The following is a 15,684-nucleotide window of genomic DNA, read 5'->3' on the forward strand; positions in this document are numbered from 1 at the left end:
ATGGGAATGCCCATCCAGTCCACAGATTCTGTTGAGGAAAAGGAGTGTCCATTTAGTCCAGAGTCTGTGAGGAAATAGGGATGTCCACCCAGTCCACAGAGACTGTGACAAAGTGTGAATGTCCACCCATCCACAGACTCTGTGAGGAGGCGGGGTGTCTATGCAGACCAGAGAATCTGAGGTGATGGGGGTGTCCCCACAATCAAGAGTTGTTTGGGGATAGGGTGTTCAGCTAGTACAGCAACACCCACCTACGTTCACACAGCGCCACCACCACCTATGTCTGGAACAGCTTAACTCAGATTTGGCAATGCTGTGCCACGGTCACCAGAACAGGGCTGAGAAGAACCAAGTGCACAAGAGCGGCTGAGTGATATTTCTTCCAGAGAAGGTGCAGTCACAGAATACTTTGGTCCCTCTCATTTAGTGCAGAACCCAGGAGGATCAGATACCACAGACCTCCTGACAACCAGCTTCCCTGGAGCTGCCACCCAGGCATGAGGATGGGCCCTACTTCTGGAGTAACTTGCACACAGGGCCCTCCGGCGGAGTGGTGCCACTCCAGCCTACGGGGGAAGGTGAGGGGCCATGGAAGGGCTCACACCCAGGATGGTCCCACAGGCAGGCCATCGGCTCCACACCCCAGAGCATCTCCGGGTGCTCCTGGGCCACATGGAACGCTCTGTGGGGCCCTTCTCCCACGTGAGGTAAACAGGAACCTCAGGGCTGGGGCTTGTCTCACACTGGGCTTGGAGCCTCAGAGGTGGAGAGGGCAGTGCCTGCCACCTCAGACAGTTGCCCTGAGCCACACAGCAAACATGGACCCAGGGCTGTGACATGGCTCAAGGGATGCAGGAACTCTTGAAAGAGTGAGGGGGTGGCTCCCTCACCAGCCAGCGCCCAGCCTCAGAAACTAAGGCAAAAGAGGGGACGCCAGAACAACAGGGGCCCCGGCCGGCAAAGCTGCGCTCTGTCCAGGCCCAGCCCCCAGGCCGAGGAAAGCAGACATCTGTCCCTGCCCAGCGGCCTGAGCTGGTGGGCACCTGAGGGTCAGCTCTCGGCCTGGTAGCGGCACCGAGTACCACTGCTGGTTCAGCAACATCAAGCCAGACTGCCCTGGGGCCGCAGGACCGTGGGGCGTGGTCCCCAGCAGCCCCTTCCTGGGGCCCCTCTGGCATGAAGGCTCTGTAGCTGGGGCACCCTTGAGGCAGAGAGGGACAGATGGGGCCCCCCAGGCCTGGCCCCTTCCCGGGGGTAGCAGGGAGCAGAGCCCTAAAGATGGATCCGCGGCCCAATGAGACACACAAGCCAGCAGAGTCGGCCCTGCCACCAAGGGCTCCTTCTCTTTAATGTCAGCCTCTCCACCAATCAGATGTGGCCACAGCCCGAGAGCCAGGCCCCGCGGGCCTAGTAAGCCAGGAAGTCAGCGAAGATGCTGTCAGCCTCATCCCTCACAGCCGTGCCTGCGCCCCCCACATCCAAGCCCCAGGGCTCAATGGGGCCATCCTGCAGCTCCTGGGGGCTGTGCTCAGGGCCTGTCAGGAAGCCCGGCTCCACGCCTTCCAAGGGGCTGCTCCTGGCCAGGGCCCGAGAGGGGACACAGCTGGCCTCCAGGGATCCTGAAAGAGAGGCCACACTGACAGGGCAGTGAGCAGTCACACGTCCCCGGTGCCTTCAGCCCCGCCTGCCCTGGCAGGAGCCTCCCTCCTCCCTCCCGTGAGGTGGCCACCAGCCCCACACTCACCCAGCCACCACTCAGGACCGGTCATGAGGAGAAAGGGGCTCCCATCTTCCAGATCACCTTCTGACACGGACCTAGACGAGGCATGGGGGCCCGGGGCAAGATGATGCCCCAGCCTGAGCCCCAACGCCCGCGGGTTCTGAGCAAGGGCTGGTGCCCGCCACGGGCCCAGCTCCACGGCAGCCACACATGGGATCTAGCAAGACAGGCGATTCCAGAGAACAGCCACACGGGCACACAGCCGCTTCGGGCCTGCACAGGCACAGGCATGATGAGGGCAGGGAACAGGGCATGTGCAGGGCATTCGCGGGTACCCACCTGACATCCAGCAGCGGCCCGGTCCCCTCGGCCCCCCACCCAAGTGGGCCCATGCACCTTAGCGACTCTTCACTCTCCAATGGGGACCACGTTGGGGGCAGCCTCAGGTCTCTGGGCGAATGTGGGCTGAGGGCCCGGGGCACCCCACAGGAAAGCTCTGCGGGAGAGAGCAGGGTTCGGCTGGAGGGGGGCACTCAGCACTGGGGAAGGTGGGCTCCGAGAGAGGACACCCTCAGGACCTGCCCTGCCAGGACCCCGCCCACTCTCTACACTGGGCCACACCCCCTAGCAAGCAGTCTTGGGGCTGAGGGCACATGGCTGACACACAGGTGCTCACATGCGGTTGGTTACCACAGCCAGTGTCCAGGGAGTGACAGCACCAGTGAGGCCATGCTGGGCACAGTCACCAAGAATGACAACATGTCACATGGGGTACTCACACATACACACGAAGGTGCACAGCAGCATGCATGGAGACACATGCAGACATATACACATGGATGCAAGTACACACATACATGTGCAGACAGACACGTGTGCACAGATATACATGTGCACAGATACAAGGACACGTGAACAGGCACATGTGTACACATGCAGACATGCATGCACAGATGTACATGAGCACACAGACACAGGACACTATTATGTGCACACACGCAGAGGTATATGAACACACAAATGCATGTGCAAATATGCACACACACATGTACATGAGCACACAGGCACACGTGTGTACATACGTGACATACATGAGCACACAGGCATACACGTGCAGACATAGTGTGCAGATGTACACATGCACAGACACAGACACACCTATACAGATGTACACATGTGCACACAGTCACAAGCACACACATACAAGTGCAGGTTCACGCGCACAGATGCAGGCTCACGCAGACACAGCACACATGTACACGTGCAGACAGGTATGGCATGTCGGGCACTACAGCCTGGCGAGAAGGGCAGGACTCCGCAGGGGCACAGCCCTGAACGCCTGCCCAGGACAGGATGGGACAGACCGGCCAGTGCCACCAGCGGTGACGGTCCCCATCCTGCTGCTGACCTGCCTGAGGTCGGTGGTCTGGAAAGCACAGCGGGTCAGTGTCATCCCTGCCACCCCAGATGGACCCGCCTCAGGACTGCAGACCCCACTTACCAGGCATGGGGGACGGCCCACCGCGGGCCTCAGCCACACCCACTCGGCTGGGGGTGCTGGTCAGCCTGAAAGGCAGAGGCGCAGAGCTAGAGCCCAGTCTCTGCCTAGAAGTTTCCAGAAGCAACCCCCAGCCCCCGAACCCCAGCACCGTCTGCGGCACCCAGCATTCCTCTCCAGCCCCCCCACCCCGCGGCGGGAGGAGGTGCCCGGGAGGCGGCGGGCCCTGGAGTCCCCGCAGCCCCTTCCCGCCCCCCGAGAAGAGAAACGCCAGAAACCGGGCGTCCGGCGGGCTCCGCTCCCCGAGACACACGGCGGGGCCGTCCGGGCGGTGGCCCCCGTCCTGCTGCCCAGACGACACGAACGCTGGCGCGGTGCCGCCGGGCGCGTCCACGCTGAGCTCGGCCGCGGCCGCCTGGGTCCGTGGGGTCAGGGCCACCTGCGCCAGGTCCTGCCGCGCGGGCCACGCGTCGCCGCCGCCCTGCAAGAGACGGGCTCAGCGGGGGCGCGCGGCGGCGCCCGGGCCCCGCGCGCGGCCACTCACCGCGGGCCCCGCCAGGCGCAGGAACTGCACGGCCATCTCCAGCACCGAGGCCATGTCCTCGCGGCGGCCCTCGAAGCGCGGCAGCAGCGCCCGCAGGTGCGCGCAGCTCGCCGAGATCCGCTTCCTGCGGGCACGGGCGCGCGTGACCCCGGGGCCGTCGGGGCCGTCGGGGCCGCCCGCGCCCCCGCGCCCCCCGCGCGCCCGCCCGCACCTGCGCTCCCTCTCGCTGAGCACGTTCCGGGGCAGCTGTTGGGACGGCGAGCGGGGCCTGGGGGCGCCGCTGCGGACAAGAAGCCAGAGCTCGGCACGCGGCCCCGCCCCGGGGCCCCCAGCACCCCGGGGCGCTCTCGCCGGGTCCTCACCCTTGGGCCCCCGGAGCCTGGGGAACCGCGGACGCCATGAGCCGGCACCTGACGCAGACCCGGGACTGGCGCCCGAAAGCCACGCCCCCACGTGCAGGCCACGCCCCCACGGGCACGCCCCGGCCCACGTGCACAGTCCCCAGCCCCACGTGCACGCCACGCCCCCACGTGCACAGTCCCTAGTCCCACGTACACGGCCACGCCTCCGTGCACAGCCCCGCCCCCAAGCACAAGCATCCCCTGTGCACAGCCACGCCCATTGCGCACAAGCCCCGCCCCCAAGCACAAGCATCCCCTTGCACAGCCACGCCCATTGCGCACAAGCCCCGCCCCCACGCGCACAGCCCCGCCCCCCATAATTCCCAGCCAACCTGAATGGGCCGGCTACCGACCCCTCACGTGTTCACTGCCCGCACCTACACGTGACCCGCGCCTGTGCCACACGGGGCGCCGCCACGTTCTTCCCGCCTAGGCCCTCGCGGCCGCCGCCCAGTCTCGCGTGTGTCCTGCCTTGGGCACCGCCCGAGCCTCCGCGCCCGCCCTGCCGCTGGCTCTCGCCTGCTCGGCGGGGCCGCCAACTTCTCCCCAGGAGAGTGCCAGGAGCGGCACTGACCCTCCCTCTCCGAAGGACAGGACCGGGTGGCCCCGGGACGTTAGAAACTTGGGGACGAGCGTGGGCCACTGCGGGTCAGCGGCCCAGCCCCCTGGGTAGGAGGGCGGCGGAGTGGCCTGGATCCGCGTCCTGCTTGACCCTTGGCCCCGGAAGCCTCGGAGCTCGTCCCTGCGGCGCGTCTCAGACCCCGGGGGTCTCGCGCTCCGCAGCGGCAGAGGGGATAGAGGGAGCGCTGGGGCCGGGCTGAGAGTCCAGGGCACTGCACCGCGGGGGAGCCCCCAGGAGTGACCCCTAGCACCACCCGCAAAGCAAGCAGCCCAGCGCGGGGCGGCCCCGGGGTCCCCCGCGCTGCAGGAGGGGCCGGCCGGAAGGACGAGGGGGGCTGGGCGCCGGGGGCGGGGGGTGTGGGGGGCTTCCACAGAGCGTGAGCGAGGGGCCGCGCCCCGGGCCCCGCAGACCAGACGCGACGGACGGGGCTGCACGGAGGTGTCCGCTGGCCCGGCCCCCAGCACGCCCAGGATCCCGAGGCTCCTCCCAGGGACCCCCGGGGCCACCACCGCCTGCCCTGTCCTGCCCTGCCCCCACTCTGCTTCCCTGAGCGGTCCCGGTCTGGCCCCCGCGGGCCCCACTGGCCGTGGACCCTCCTAGTTCAGGATGGTGGGGGCACCCGGGAGAAGGGCAGGGTGCTGCGGCTGACCCCGAGGCTGGCCAGCGCCCGGGGGGCGGGGCCAAAGATCCCCCAGGCCTGGCGGGGCTGCGGTGTGGGGGCGGAGGGCGACTCGGGAGGACCCGGATCAGGCAGGGCCCTGGAGGAGGGGTGGGCCGGGGTCGGGAACCTTGGACTCTAGGGACGCTGCCCCCGCCGTCGTGGCGCCTCCGTGCAGACCCCATGGAGGCGCTGGGTGGGGGTCAGGCTCCGTCTGGGCTGGCCGCGGAGCAGGGTCCGCGAGGGCCCGGGAGCCCCGCCCGCTCCCGCCCCGCCCGCCCCGCAGTTCCCGGCGCGCGCGGCAGGGGGCGCGCCCCTCCCCGCCCGGGGACGAGTGTCGCCGGGACAGAGCCTGGAGAGCAGCCACGTCCCCCTGGTCCCCTCGCCGCCCCCGGGCCCGGCGCACGGGGCAGCAGCAGCGCATGGCGCTCCCCGACGGGGCGCGCGGTCCCGGGGGCGGCCGCGGGGGCCGCACCAACCGGACCTTCGAGCTCGACGACGGCTGCGTGCCCAGGTACGCCGCGCGGCCCTCCCCGCCGGGAGGTGGGCGCCGCGGGAGGCCGGAGCGTGCGTCCGGCTGTCCGTGGCCCTGCGGGCTGCGGCCGGAGTAGGGGCGCTGGGGCGCGGCCGCTCGTCCCCCCTAGTGGCCGCTGTGCCCCAGCAGCCCTGCCGGCAGAGCGGCGGGCGGTGCCCGGTGAGGCCGTCGCGGGTCAGGCCGCTCACGCCGCTCCCTGTCCGCAGCATGGCGTCCCGGGAAACCATGGACAGCACGCCTGGCACCTCCGTGTCACCTGCCCAGAGCAGGCCGGGAGGGACCAGACCCGCAGCACAGAGCCGGTGCAGGGGCGCTCTCCCCATGGGCGGGCAGGGTCCCTCTCTGTAGGGGCAGAGGGGACACGGACATCGCCCATGGCCGTGTCATCTATACCTGTCGCCCCCAACCGGCCACTCTGTCCACCTCCAGGATGTGGCTGGACTCAGCGCAGCAGAGGGGGTGCTGGGGGTGTAACTGGCCTGTGTGTTTAGGACTGGAAGTGACCCCTGCTTAATGGTGACAGGTCGCAGTCGTGCTGGGGATCTGAGATCACTGCAGAAAAGTGTGGAGAAGGGGTTAGGCGAGGTGCCCTAGAGGACAGGCTGGGTGCCCATTGAGTTTGGGGCCATCCTCCCCGTGTGCTGCATAAGCTGTGGACGCAGCTCACAGGCTTCCCAGGGGACCTGGCCACCGCTGTGACAGCTCCTGGGGTCAGTATAGGGGGCCTGGGGAGGGACACGAGGGTGGGAGGACTGACCAAGCTGGAACACTCAGGGGTGAGCCCTGGCCTCGCCACCTGCCCTGTGGAGTGGGCACTGCATGGCTCAGGGGGTCCCAGCCACAGCCGCTGCCTCCCCTGCCTGTTGGATACTAACCCTTGGTGCTTTAGGCTTCATCCGTGAATTGCCCTTTTTCCTCCTCCCAGACAAGCTTACCATGCTCTTGCTAGCATCCCTAATTTAAAGTTTATTTATTTATTTATTTATTTGCTTTTTGGGTCACACCCGGCTATGCACAGGGGTTACTTCTGGCTCTGCACTCAGGAATTACCCTGGCGGTGCTCAGGGGACCATATGGGATGCTGGGAATCGAACCCGGGTCTGCCGTGTGCAAGGCAAACGCCCTACCCGCTGTGCTATTACTCCAGCCCCCTTAAAGTTTATCTTTAACCTTCCCATTTTACTTCTCATTGTCACAGTTCCCCAAGTCAGTCTTATAAGCCAAAACTTTCTGGTAACTGGGTTTTATATTTGTGCTACTTTGTATTTGAAGTACTGTGTATTTGTACCTGCTTTTCTATTTGCCCTCTAGCCTTTTTACATAGAGCAATGTTCTTTGGTTAAACACAGAAAGTCCGTTAGTGCTATGCTCCTAATATTTGGGAGTTGATTGACTCTGAAATATATCTACTCCTGGGCATCGCCATAATTACTAGACTCAGGCTTCTGTGGCTGTAGTTCCTAACCCCCCAAAGGGAGGTCCTGCTGTGTGACTGGGATAGACCCGGGGTGAAAGCTACCCTGGCATTGAAATGGGACAGTTAGAGAGCATAAATGCATGGTCTTGTGCATGCAAGCTGTTACAACTTAAGAGACAGGACCCCCGGGGGAAGGACAAGCTTGAACTGGCTGAAGACTTAGAGATTAGTCTGGGATTTGCGGTAAACCTTGCTTGCTCTCAGAGCCAGAGAGCTAAGTGTTAAAAAGCCTTGTTTCTTCTCAGAGCCCAGAGAACTAAGTGTTGGGATCTTTGTCTCTTACTGTGCTTATCCAAACAACTGCAAGTATTGGTAAGTAATACAACTAGAGGAAAAGATAAAAGCAGTGTAGATGTCCCTGGGAGACAGAGTGTCTCCCCAAGAGAATTTCCTATGCTAATGACTACCTATGTAAATGATCTATGTAAATTTCCAGATGTAAATGATCACACCTGGGTCCTATACCTCAACCCCCCTCAAATGTTTTATGTATGCTAGCAGCTCTGCATCAGACGGGCCATGTTCACCGTCAGGCTGTGGTCCTTGTCTGCCTGTCTCCCTGTCTCTCTGTCTCTCTGTCTCTGCGGAGGAGGCCTGGAAGCAGCTCTCACCTGCTCTTAGTGAACTCACACCTGCGGGTGGGGTGTCCTCCCGATGCAGCTGCCTGCCCTCATAAGAGGGGGGCAGGGTCCCCGGGGACCGGCCCTGCTGCTGGATGCCTTGGACAGCCCCAGCTTTTAATTACCAAGAAGAGGCAGCTCTTCGCTTTTCTGCGGCGGTCAGCAGGGATGGGCCTTTCCAGCCGCTGGCACGGAGCCCGGTGGCACTGCAGTGTCCGCAGACTCCCCTGGGCACCGGCTGCACAGGCCACGTGAATGCAAGTGCATACAGGCACTGTACACACACTCCATACATGTGTGTGCATGTAGACATCCTTGTGTGTGCACATTACATATGTGCCCAGATATGCCAGATATGTACATGCCCACGTGCACATCCTTGAGCGTGCACAGGCACACATACCCTGTGGGCTGCCACCTGGCATGTGCCGTGCTCCGGCCGTGCCTGCTGGAGTTCCAAGCCCGTGGGCATGCTCGGGCACCAGGGAGGCCCCTGCTTCTCGGGCTGTCTCTGTGCGGCTGTCCAGCCCCACCTCATCCTGGGCATGAGCTTTGCCTGCTGGCCAGATAATGCCCCACAGCTCCTTTGCTAGTGGAACCTGCTAGTTCACGAACCTTTTGTCCAGTGGCCTTCCTGCCTGCCCCCTTGCTTGGCCGTGTGCTGTCTGTGGTCACCACGCCCTCTGGTGGAGCTGCCCACAGGGTCACACTGTCACATCTGGGTGCTGGGGACGGTTCCTCTGCAGTGCTCGCGAGTCCCACAAACAAGGTGCAGGATGCTGCTGGGACTTTGCCCGCTGAGTCATGCCTAGCCCTGCCTTCGCTCTGGTCTCAGGTAAATCCTGTGCGGTTTAGAGGTGTTGGGGGCCACCCGGCCTCAGCTGACAGTGCCCAGGGCCATGTGGTGCAGGGTTGAACTTGGAGCCTTTGCGTGCTGGACATGTGCTCTGTCCACTGAGCTCAAGGCCCCAATTGTGGTGCTGTGTGGCTGCTCCAGTCTGAGGTGGGATATGGGTCCACATTTCCTTAGGAAGAGGGTCTTGGCACTGGAATCAGGGGGACTGGTGTGGCTGGGGTTACCCATTACTGTCCGTTGGTCCTACCCATGGGCCCTCTGAACTCAAGGGGACAGAAGCAGCAGGATTTCCTGCCATTTGCGGTCCTCTGACTGCACCAGGGCACCAGCCCCCCACTGCCCGCCGGGGCCTGTTCGGCAGTGGGGCCCCACGAAGTCTGTGCCGTGCTGTCTGTGCCCAGGCTGGCACACAGCAGCTGGTCCTGCTCCCTGGCACGGGTGGTCATGGGCATTGAGCTCCCGGGGCCAGAACCTCTCTTACCCCGGGCCCCTCTGGCTGCATCTCAGCTCTGCACCCGGCCGGGCTCCCCAGAGTGGCTTCCAGCTGATGAGAGAGGCTGTGCAGGGCTGGGTGCCAGGGTCAGGGGTGCATCTGTGGGAGCCCAGCCAGCCCCACAGCCTGGCGCTTGCTAACGCACTAAATCCAGTCATCTCCTGTCTTCCCAGAGACGCCGGAGATGTTGAGGAAATGGACTGCCCCACGGCCCAGCCAGCAGGCCCCGCTACCCTCTAGCCTGGCTGCCCTGTGCTGGGGCCCGGGGGACCGGGCTGCCTCTCACTTGCCTGCACACCCCCCCTTCCAGTGCTGGGGGAGGTTCACAATGACACACGGAGTCTTCACTGTCACAGGAGAGAAAGGGTGTGGTTTGGGGGTCTGGGATCCGCGTCTGAGGCTGTCCTCGCTCACCTGGACCCCTCAGCTTCAGCCAGGCTGGGACTCCCCATCTCCCTACACCCCGGAGCTCTCAGTGACGTAGAGTTAGGGTCCTCTTCAGACCCCACCTCTTGGGGTGCAGCTGCCAGCACATAGGTCCCGGGCGTCCAGGGGAAGTGGACCCAGCAGAGCCACTTCAAGGGGCCCTGGGGTCTGTGGCACTGTGAGAGGCAGCCTGGGGACCCCACACGGAGACACGCAGCCTCCTGCCTTGCCAGAGCCAAGCAGGGCCCCTGAGAGCCCCCGCTCTAGCCAGCAGGAGGGAGAGGAGCCCCCGAGGAGCAGTTCATATTGGGGTCCTGCTGTCCCGGGGTCCACCCCTGAGGGGTGCTCATGGCTGCAGAAAGAAGGAACAGCCAAGAAAACAAGGCGGTGCCTGCCCACGGCCCGCTGAGCCGGGGAAGCGCGCAGCCACGTGGCTGCATCAAGAACATGTTATTTCTTCAGCACTGCCAAGTCCTGGGGCCTGAGTCCGTGACCCCGAGGCCGCTGGGCCCACACTGAGCTCGGCTTGGGGCAGCCGCCTGCCGCGCTTGGTGTGGGGCTCAGGGGCTCTGCTGGGCGGCCTGGGTGGGGGGGTTTCCACGCCAGCCCCACTGCAGAGTGTCCTGCCAGAGCCCCGGCCCCCCCAGAGGGCAGTGGGACCCCACTCTGTCCAGTGCCTGGACCTCCATTTTTCCCTCTGTGCCTCTGCTTCTGGCAGGCCCCGGGCACTACCTGTGCCCACCGTGTGGACTGCGAGGCCCCACACTGCCCCCCACCCCAGGCTGTGAGCCACAGCCAGATCTCAGGGACATGGGCTGTGGGGCTGCTAGTCCTGGGTCCGCCCCACTGCCCAGGCTGCTCCAGCCCGGCCCTGCCGCGCACGGTTTGGTGGGACAGGAAGGTTTGCCGGGATCCACTGGGGACTCCTCCCTATCCCCCTGCTGCGCCCAGTTTCTGTTGCCCCACCCCCCAGGCCCGGCCAGGTCGTCCTCCTGGGCTTGCTGTGCCCCCCCGACGCGCCCCCGCCCCCCAGCCTCGGAGGGCATCTGGGGCCTCAGAAAGCCGAGCTGGGCGCAGTCGGTCGGCAGAGCAGGGGGTGGGGAGGGAGGGGAGCAGCCGCGGGGTCCAGGGGCGGGAGCAGGCAGAGAGAGCGGCGTCCCCCTCATGCCCAGCGCGGCCGCCCAGGGCACAGCTGAGGGGGCGCTGGCGTGTCCCCGCAGGAGGCCAGGCGCCGGGGACGGTGGCCGGGGGGACGGCGCGCGCCCGGACAGCGGCGGCCTCAGGATGAGCGACCTGGACCCGGAGGGGCTGCCCTTGCCGCCGCGGTACCGCTTCCGGGACCTGCTTCTGGGAGACCCCCCCTTCCAGAACGAGGACAGGTAGGCCAGGTGCCCGCCGCCCCCGTCCCGCGCCGCTGTCCGCGGTGCTGGAGCGCGCGCCCGCGCCCGCGCCCCGCACCCCGCAACTTTGGGCTCGTGCACCGAGAAGTTTGGGGGTGCGGGAGGGGGAAGCCCGGAGCAGGGGCCGGGCGCTGGGTGCCAGGGAGACCCCCGGAGACCCAGTCCCGCCCCGCCCTCACCGCCCCCGCGCGCGGCGCGTGGCTGATCCGGGGGCGCGGGCCGGAAGTGTGCTGGTGGGGGGTCGCGCTGGCCGCGTCGCCACTTGTTTTTTGACTGCGGGCGCCTGTCCTTGGGCTCCGCTGCGGCCACTTAGCCGGGCCGCCCGCCTTCCCGGCCGCCCGCATTCCCCGGAGGAAGGCGCGGAAGGAATCGGAGCGTTTCGGGAAAGAGGCGGCCGGGAGGCCCCTGGAGGCGGCCGGGCGCGAGGGGGCCGCAGGCAGAGCGAGCGGCGGAAGCTGCTCTCGCTGCTCTTCCCCAAATAGCTGCTCGGTAAACACCAGCATCTGGGCCTGCAGTCTCCGCCGGCGCGGGCTTGTCTGGGGGCGGGGAGAGCACGGACTCCTGGAGCTGTTACCTGTGTGTGCGCCTGTGTGTGCACGCGTGTACCTGAGTGTGCCTGTAGTGTCTGTCCGTGCCCGTGTGTGCTTCTGTGTACCTGTGTGTGCATGTGTGTACCCGAGTGTGCCTGTGTGTATGTGTGCATTGTGTATTTCTGTGTGCCTGTGTACTTGCGCATACCTTTGTGTGCATCTGCCTGTGTGTGTGTTACCTGAGTGTTCCTGTATGTACCTGTGTGCAGGCGTGTATCTCTGTGTACCTGTGTGTGCTTGTGTGCATATATGTATGGTGCCTCTGTGTGCCTGTGCATGAGTATACCTGAGTATGCCTGTGCATGTGTACCGTGTGCGCTGTGTGCATGCACATCTGTGCGTGTTTGTCTTGTTCACAAGTGCGCATCTGTGTGCATGTGCGTGTGTGTTTCTGTGTGTTGCGGGTGGAAGGCTGGGGGTATCTACAGGCCTCACCCTTCAGCCCTGGACTGACCAAATTAGTATTTCCCCCAATATTTGGTTATTCGAGCTTGCAGCAGAGCAGGAGAGGCTGGAAACTGTCAGGCTGCCAACAGTGCTCAGAATAACTCTGGAGACCCTTTTAGAGGCATGCTATGGGTGGGTGTTGGGAGCCACTGGGGTGTGGGGCAGGGTGTGGCAGCAGACCTCATGCAGGCCAGCTCCTGACAGCTCATTCTCCCAAGGAAGTTGCCCTGTTGCCTCTGGCCTGGGTGCCGTCCATCCGTCCATCCGTCTGTGACCCGCGCACAGATGGACGGCCCTCAGGGCGGGGCTCAGAGATAGAGCTGGTGAGGTTTAAGGTGAGACCAGGCTGTGCCCAGCAGTCTCGTATTTGCAGGGGGCAATGCGGAAGTCCTGCAAGAGTTCCCTGAGGGAAAGGAGTGCGGGATGGGGCTGGGCTCCAGGGAGGGGGAGGAGCGTGCTGGGGTGGGCGGGGCTCCAGGCAGGGGAGGGGCGTGCTGGGGTGGGCGGGGCTCCAGGGAGGGGAGGAGCGTGCTGGGTGGGCGGGGCTCCAGGAAGGGGAGGAGCGTGCTGGGGTGGGCGGGGCTCCATGGAGGGGAGGAGCATGCCGGGGTGGGCGGGGCTCAAGGCAGGGGGAGGAGCGTGCTGGGTGGGAGGGGCTCCAGGCAGGGGGAGGGGCGTGCTGGGGTGGGCGGGCTCCAGGCAGGGGAGGAGCGTGCCGGGGTGGGCGGGGCTCCAGGCGGGGGAGGTGCCTGCTGGGATGGGACAGAGGCACAGCAATGAGTCACACCTTGGCTGGGCGGAGGAGGCAGTGTGCGGCCTCTCCTGGGAAGGAGGACCCAGGGGGCGAGGGTGGGCCTCACCTGTGGGGCCCTTCAGCTTTCAGGAGCGCGGGGCAGGGGCTCGCTGTGAGCCTGGAGCCGCCGGGACAGGCGGCAGGGCCAGGGCGGGAAGGGCGGTCCCTCCGCCCTCTACGCAGAGTGGCCTGAAGGGGGCGGTGGCGGCCGTGGCCCCACCTCGGTCTTGGGCCTGCAGCCCGCTGGCTCCGTCCTCCGGGCTGCAGACCAGAGGCTGCGTGTCCCGGGGCATGGGGGGCTCCTGCGCCCGGGGCCAGGAGGGCAGAGGCAGCTCCTCAGGTGAGGAGGGGGCCACGCCTCCAGGCAGTGTTCTCTCCGCCGGGCCCTGCTGCTGGCAGGGTCCGGGGGTCAAAGGGCAGGTGTTCCAGGAGGCCCACCTTCTGGGGCTCTGCGCCCCTCTCTCCGGCTGAGCTTGTTCTGAGGAAGGGAAGTAGGTGGGGTCCGTTTTCAGGGTCACTTCACGGAGGTGACAGTGACGTGGGGGAAGAGACGTGGGCCCTTGCAGCCCCGCACAGCCCCCCGGTCTCAGAGCAGCTGTCGCTGCAGAGCGGGAAGACCAGTGCTGCGGGGACGGTGGCAGGGGGACACAGAGTCAGGGGGACGGGGGGCCGTGACGAGACTGGGGGCCAGTGTTGGAGGAGGTCAGCCGGTCAGCCCCAGGATGCTCTCTACATCCTCTGTCACCAGGACGTGGGACCGTGACCGGACTGTGCCAGGAAGGAGCCAGGAGACTGTTGGGGTCTCGACGGCACAGACCACCCTGCAAGCCGGGGTGTCCCTGGTGGGAGCAGCAAACAGACCTGGCCCCACCCAGACTGCAGGCGTCCTTTGCGAGGGTGCCTGGGATGGCCCCATCTCCTGGGGAGTGGCTCTGTCTGGACCCCACCAGCACCCGTGGGAGGAGGGGTCCCAGGGATCAACCACTGCAGGAGCTGCCAGGAGGCCATCCTGGAGGTGACGCCTCCTCCAAGAAGGAGGAGATGGCAGGAAGATGGCTGGCCTGGCGCCCAGGGTGCTGGTCCTTTCTCTGGCCACCCAGAGTCCTGCCCACTCCGTGGGCACAGGTGTGGAGGCTAAGAGGCTCACTCAGGGGCTCTGGCCCTTCCCTCCCTCAGGAGAGTAGGGGGGCATGTGGGGGCTCAGGGCCGGCAGGGCTGGGGCATGGCAGGCCCCAGCGAAGGGAAACACTGAGAAAGGCCGGATAGGAGGCTTTTCCTCTCAGCCTGGGAGCTGGGAGTGGCCGTCTCCGCAGGGCCGAGGGACAATGGTGGGGCCCGGCCATGGCCCCGTCCTCCACCTGGTCCCTGGAGAGCTTACACGCAGAGGGGGCTGCGCTGCACCCCAGTATCTGTTCACCTCCACTGTTCCCCAGTAAACTAGGTCTGGGGCTGCAGAGAGCAGAGGGGGGTGACCCGGAGGTGGGACCCTGCGCCCAGTCTGCAGCAGCTCCCTGCCTCCAGGGATGGGACGGGGTGTCTGGCCCTGCCCTGAAGCTGAAGACAGGCGGCCGGGCAGGGCAAGGGCTCCAGTGGATGAGTCTGGCCCCTGCATGTCCGCTGCCACTGGGCACAGCAGAGGAACATGAGCCATAGGCCACAAGGCCGGGTGCCCACGCCTGTCCTGGGCATCAGGTGCATGGCAGACAACCGTCCCCAGCCCCGCTCCCCTCTGCCCTGCAGTTCCGGCAGTGCACCAGGGCTGCCCGTGTCTCCAGAGGGCTCCTGAGATGTCCATGGGGGTAGGGGTGGGACCCGCTTAGGGAGGTTGGACCCTCACGCTGCAGGGTAGGGGGCCTGCCCCGCCCCTCTGCCAGGCTGCCCTGGCCTCCTCTGGCACCTGCCGCCCCTTTCTCTTGGTGGGAAAGCTCCAGGACACAGCACCGGGTCCCCCCCGCCAGGCTGCTCCCCGCTCCCTGCCCAGTCTGCAGGCCCCCGAGGCGGGCACAGACGCTGCCCGTAGGCCCGCCTCACAGGTCTGTCGTGGGTTTGCCTCCACGCTCTGCCTGCAGGTCTCTGGGGTCCAGCGCAGAGGCGGGTGTCCGGTCCCACACACAGGGCCACACAGTCCACTCTGCCCCCGATCACCTGCGTTTATGGGGCTGTCTGGCTCAGGGCTGGGCTGGACAGGACCCCTACCTTGCCCCTGGAGCCCCTTGGCTGACAGGCCCGCGAGCTGCAGACCCCTCCCTGTGCCCCCACTCTCAGACCTGCTGTGGGGCCTGGTTTGTGTCTCAGCGGCGGGGGCTTGGGGACACACGTAGAGACTGTGACGGCCTAGCATGTGGTATCGGTCCCCGCTGCGTTGTGTGTGGTGAGGTTACCTCTGTGCCCTTGCCCGTTGAGCAACATGGACACTAGGGCAACCCTCACTCAGGTGTTTTCTGAGTTCTGTGGCCGCGTTGGCCGAGTGAGTCCACTGGGCGTGCAGCCGGGGTAGGGGGCGGTACAGGGGAGACCGGTAGGGGGCTCTGAAACCAGCCCCAGGGTACCAGGAGGTGGGAGACGCTGGGTTGGGGGTGCTACAAGCTCCCTATGGACCATGAC

The 15,684-nt window shown here is 65.6% G+C and overlaps 2 protein-coding genes across 2 annotated transcripts in view; one reads left to right on the plus strand and one right to left on the minus strand.

Annotated features, from left to right (window-relative positions):
• Positions 1-1,407: 1,407 nt before the first annotated feature.
• Positions 1,408-5,867, minus strand: SOHLH1 (spermatogenesis and oogenesis specific basic helix-loop-helix 1). The gene is made up of 9 exons (XM_055124020.1): positions 5,758-5,867; positions 4,738-4,905; positions 3,974-4,141; positions 3,763-3,886; positions 3,497-3,699; positions 3,222-3,286; positions 2,117-2,216; positions 1,745-1,857; positions 1,408-1,619 (listed from the first exon to the last, which is right to left on the minus strand). The coding sequence occupies exons 1-9, from the start codon at positions 5,865-5,867 to the stop codon at positions 1,408-1,410; spliced, it is 1,263 nt and encodes a 420-aa protein (XP_054979995.1).
• A 5,125-nt stretch (positions 5,868-10,992) lies between these two features.
• KCNT1 (potassium sodium-activated channel subfamily T member 1) overlaps positions 10,993-15,684 on the plus strand; it is a 29,069-nt gene continuing 24,377 nt past the window's right edge. Inside the window, exon 1 of the mRNA XM_055124083.1 lies at positions 10,993-11,229. Within this exon, the coding sequence (XP_054980058.1) occupies positions 11,015-11,229 (215 nt within the window). The 5' untranslated portion in view covers positions 10,993-11,014. The remainder of the gene's footprint in view (positions 11,230-15,684) is intronic.

This window comes from Sorex araneus, chromosome 1 (genome assembly GCF_027595985.1).
Source record: "Sorex araneus isolate mSorAra2 chromosome 1, mSorAra2.pri, whole genome shotgun sequence".
Taxonomy (NCBI): Eukaryota; Metazoa; Chordata; class Mammalia; order Eulipotyphla; family Soricidae; genus Sorex; species Sorex araneus.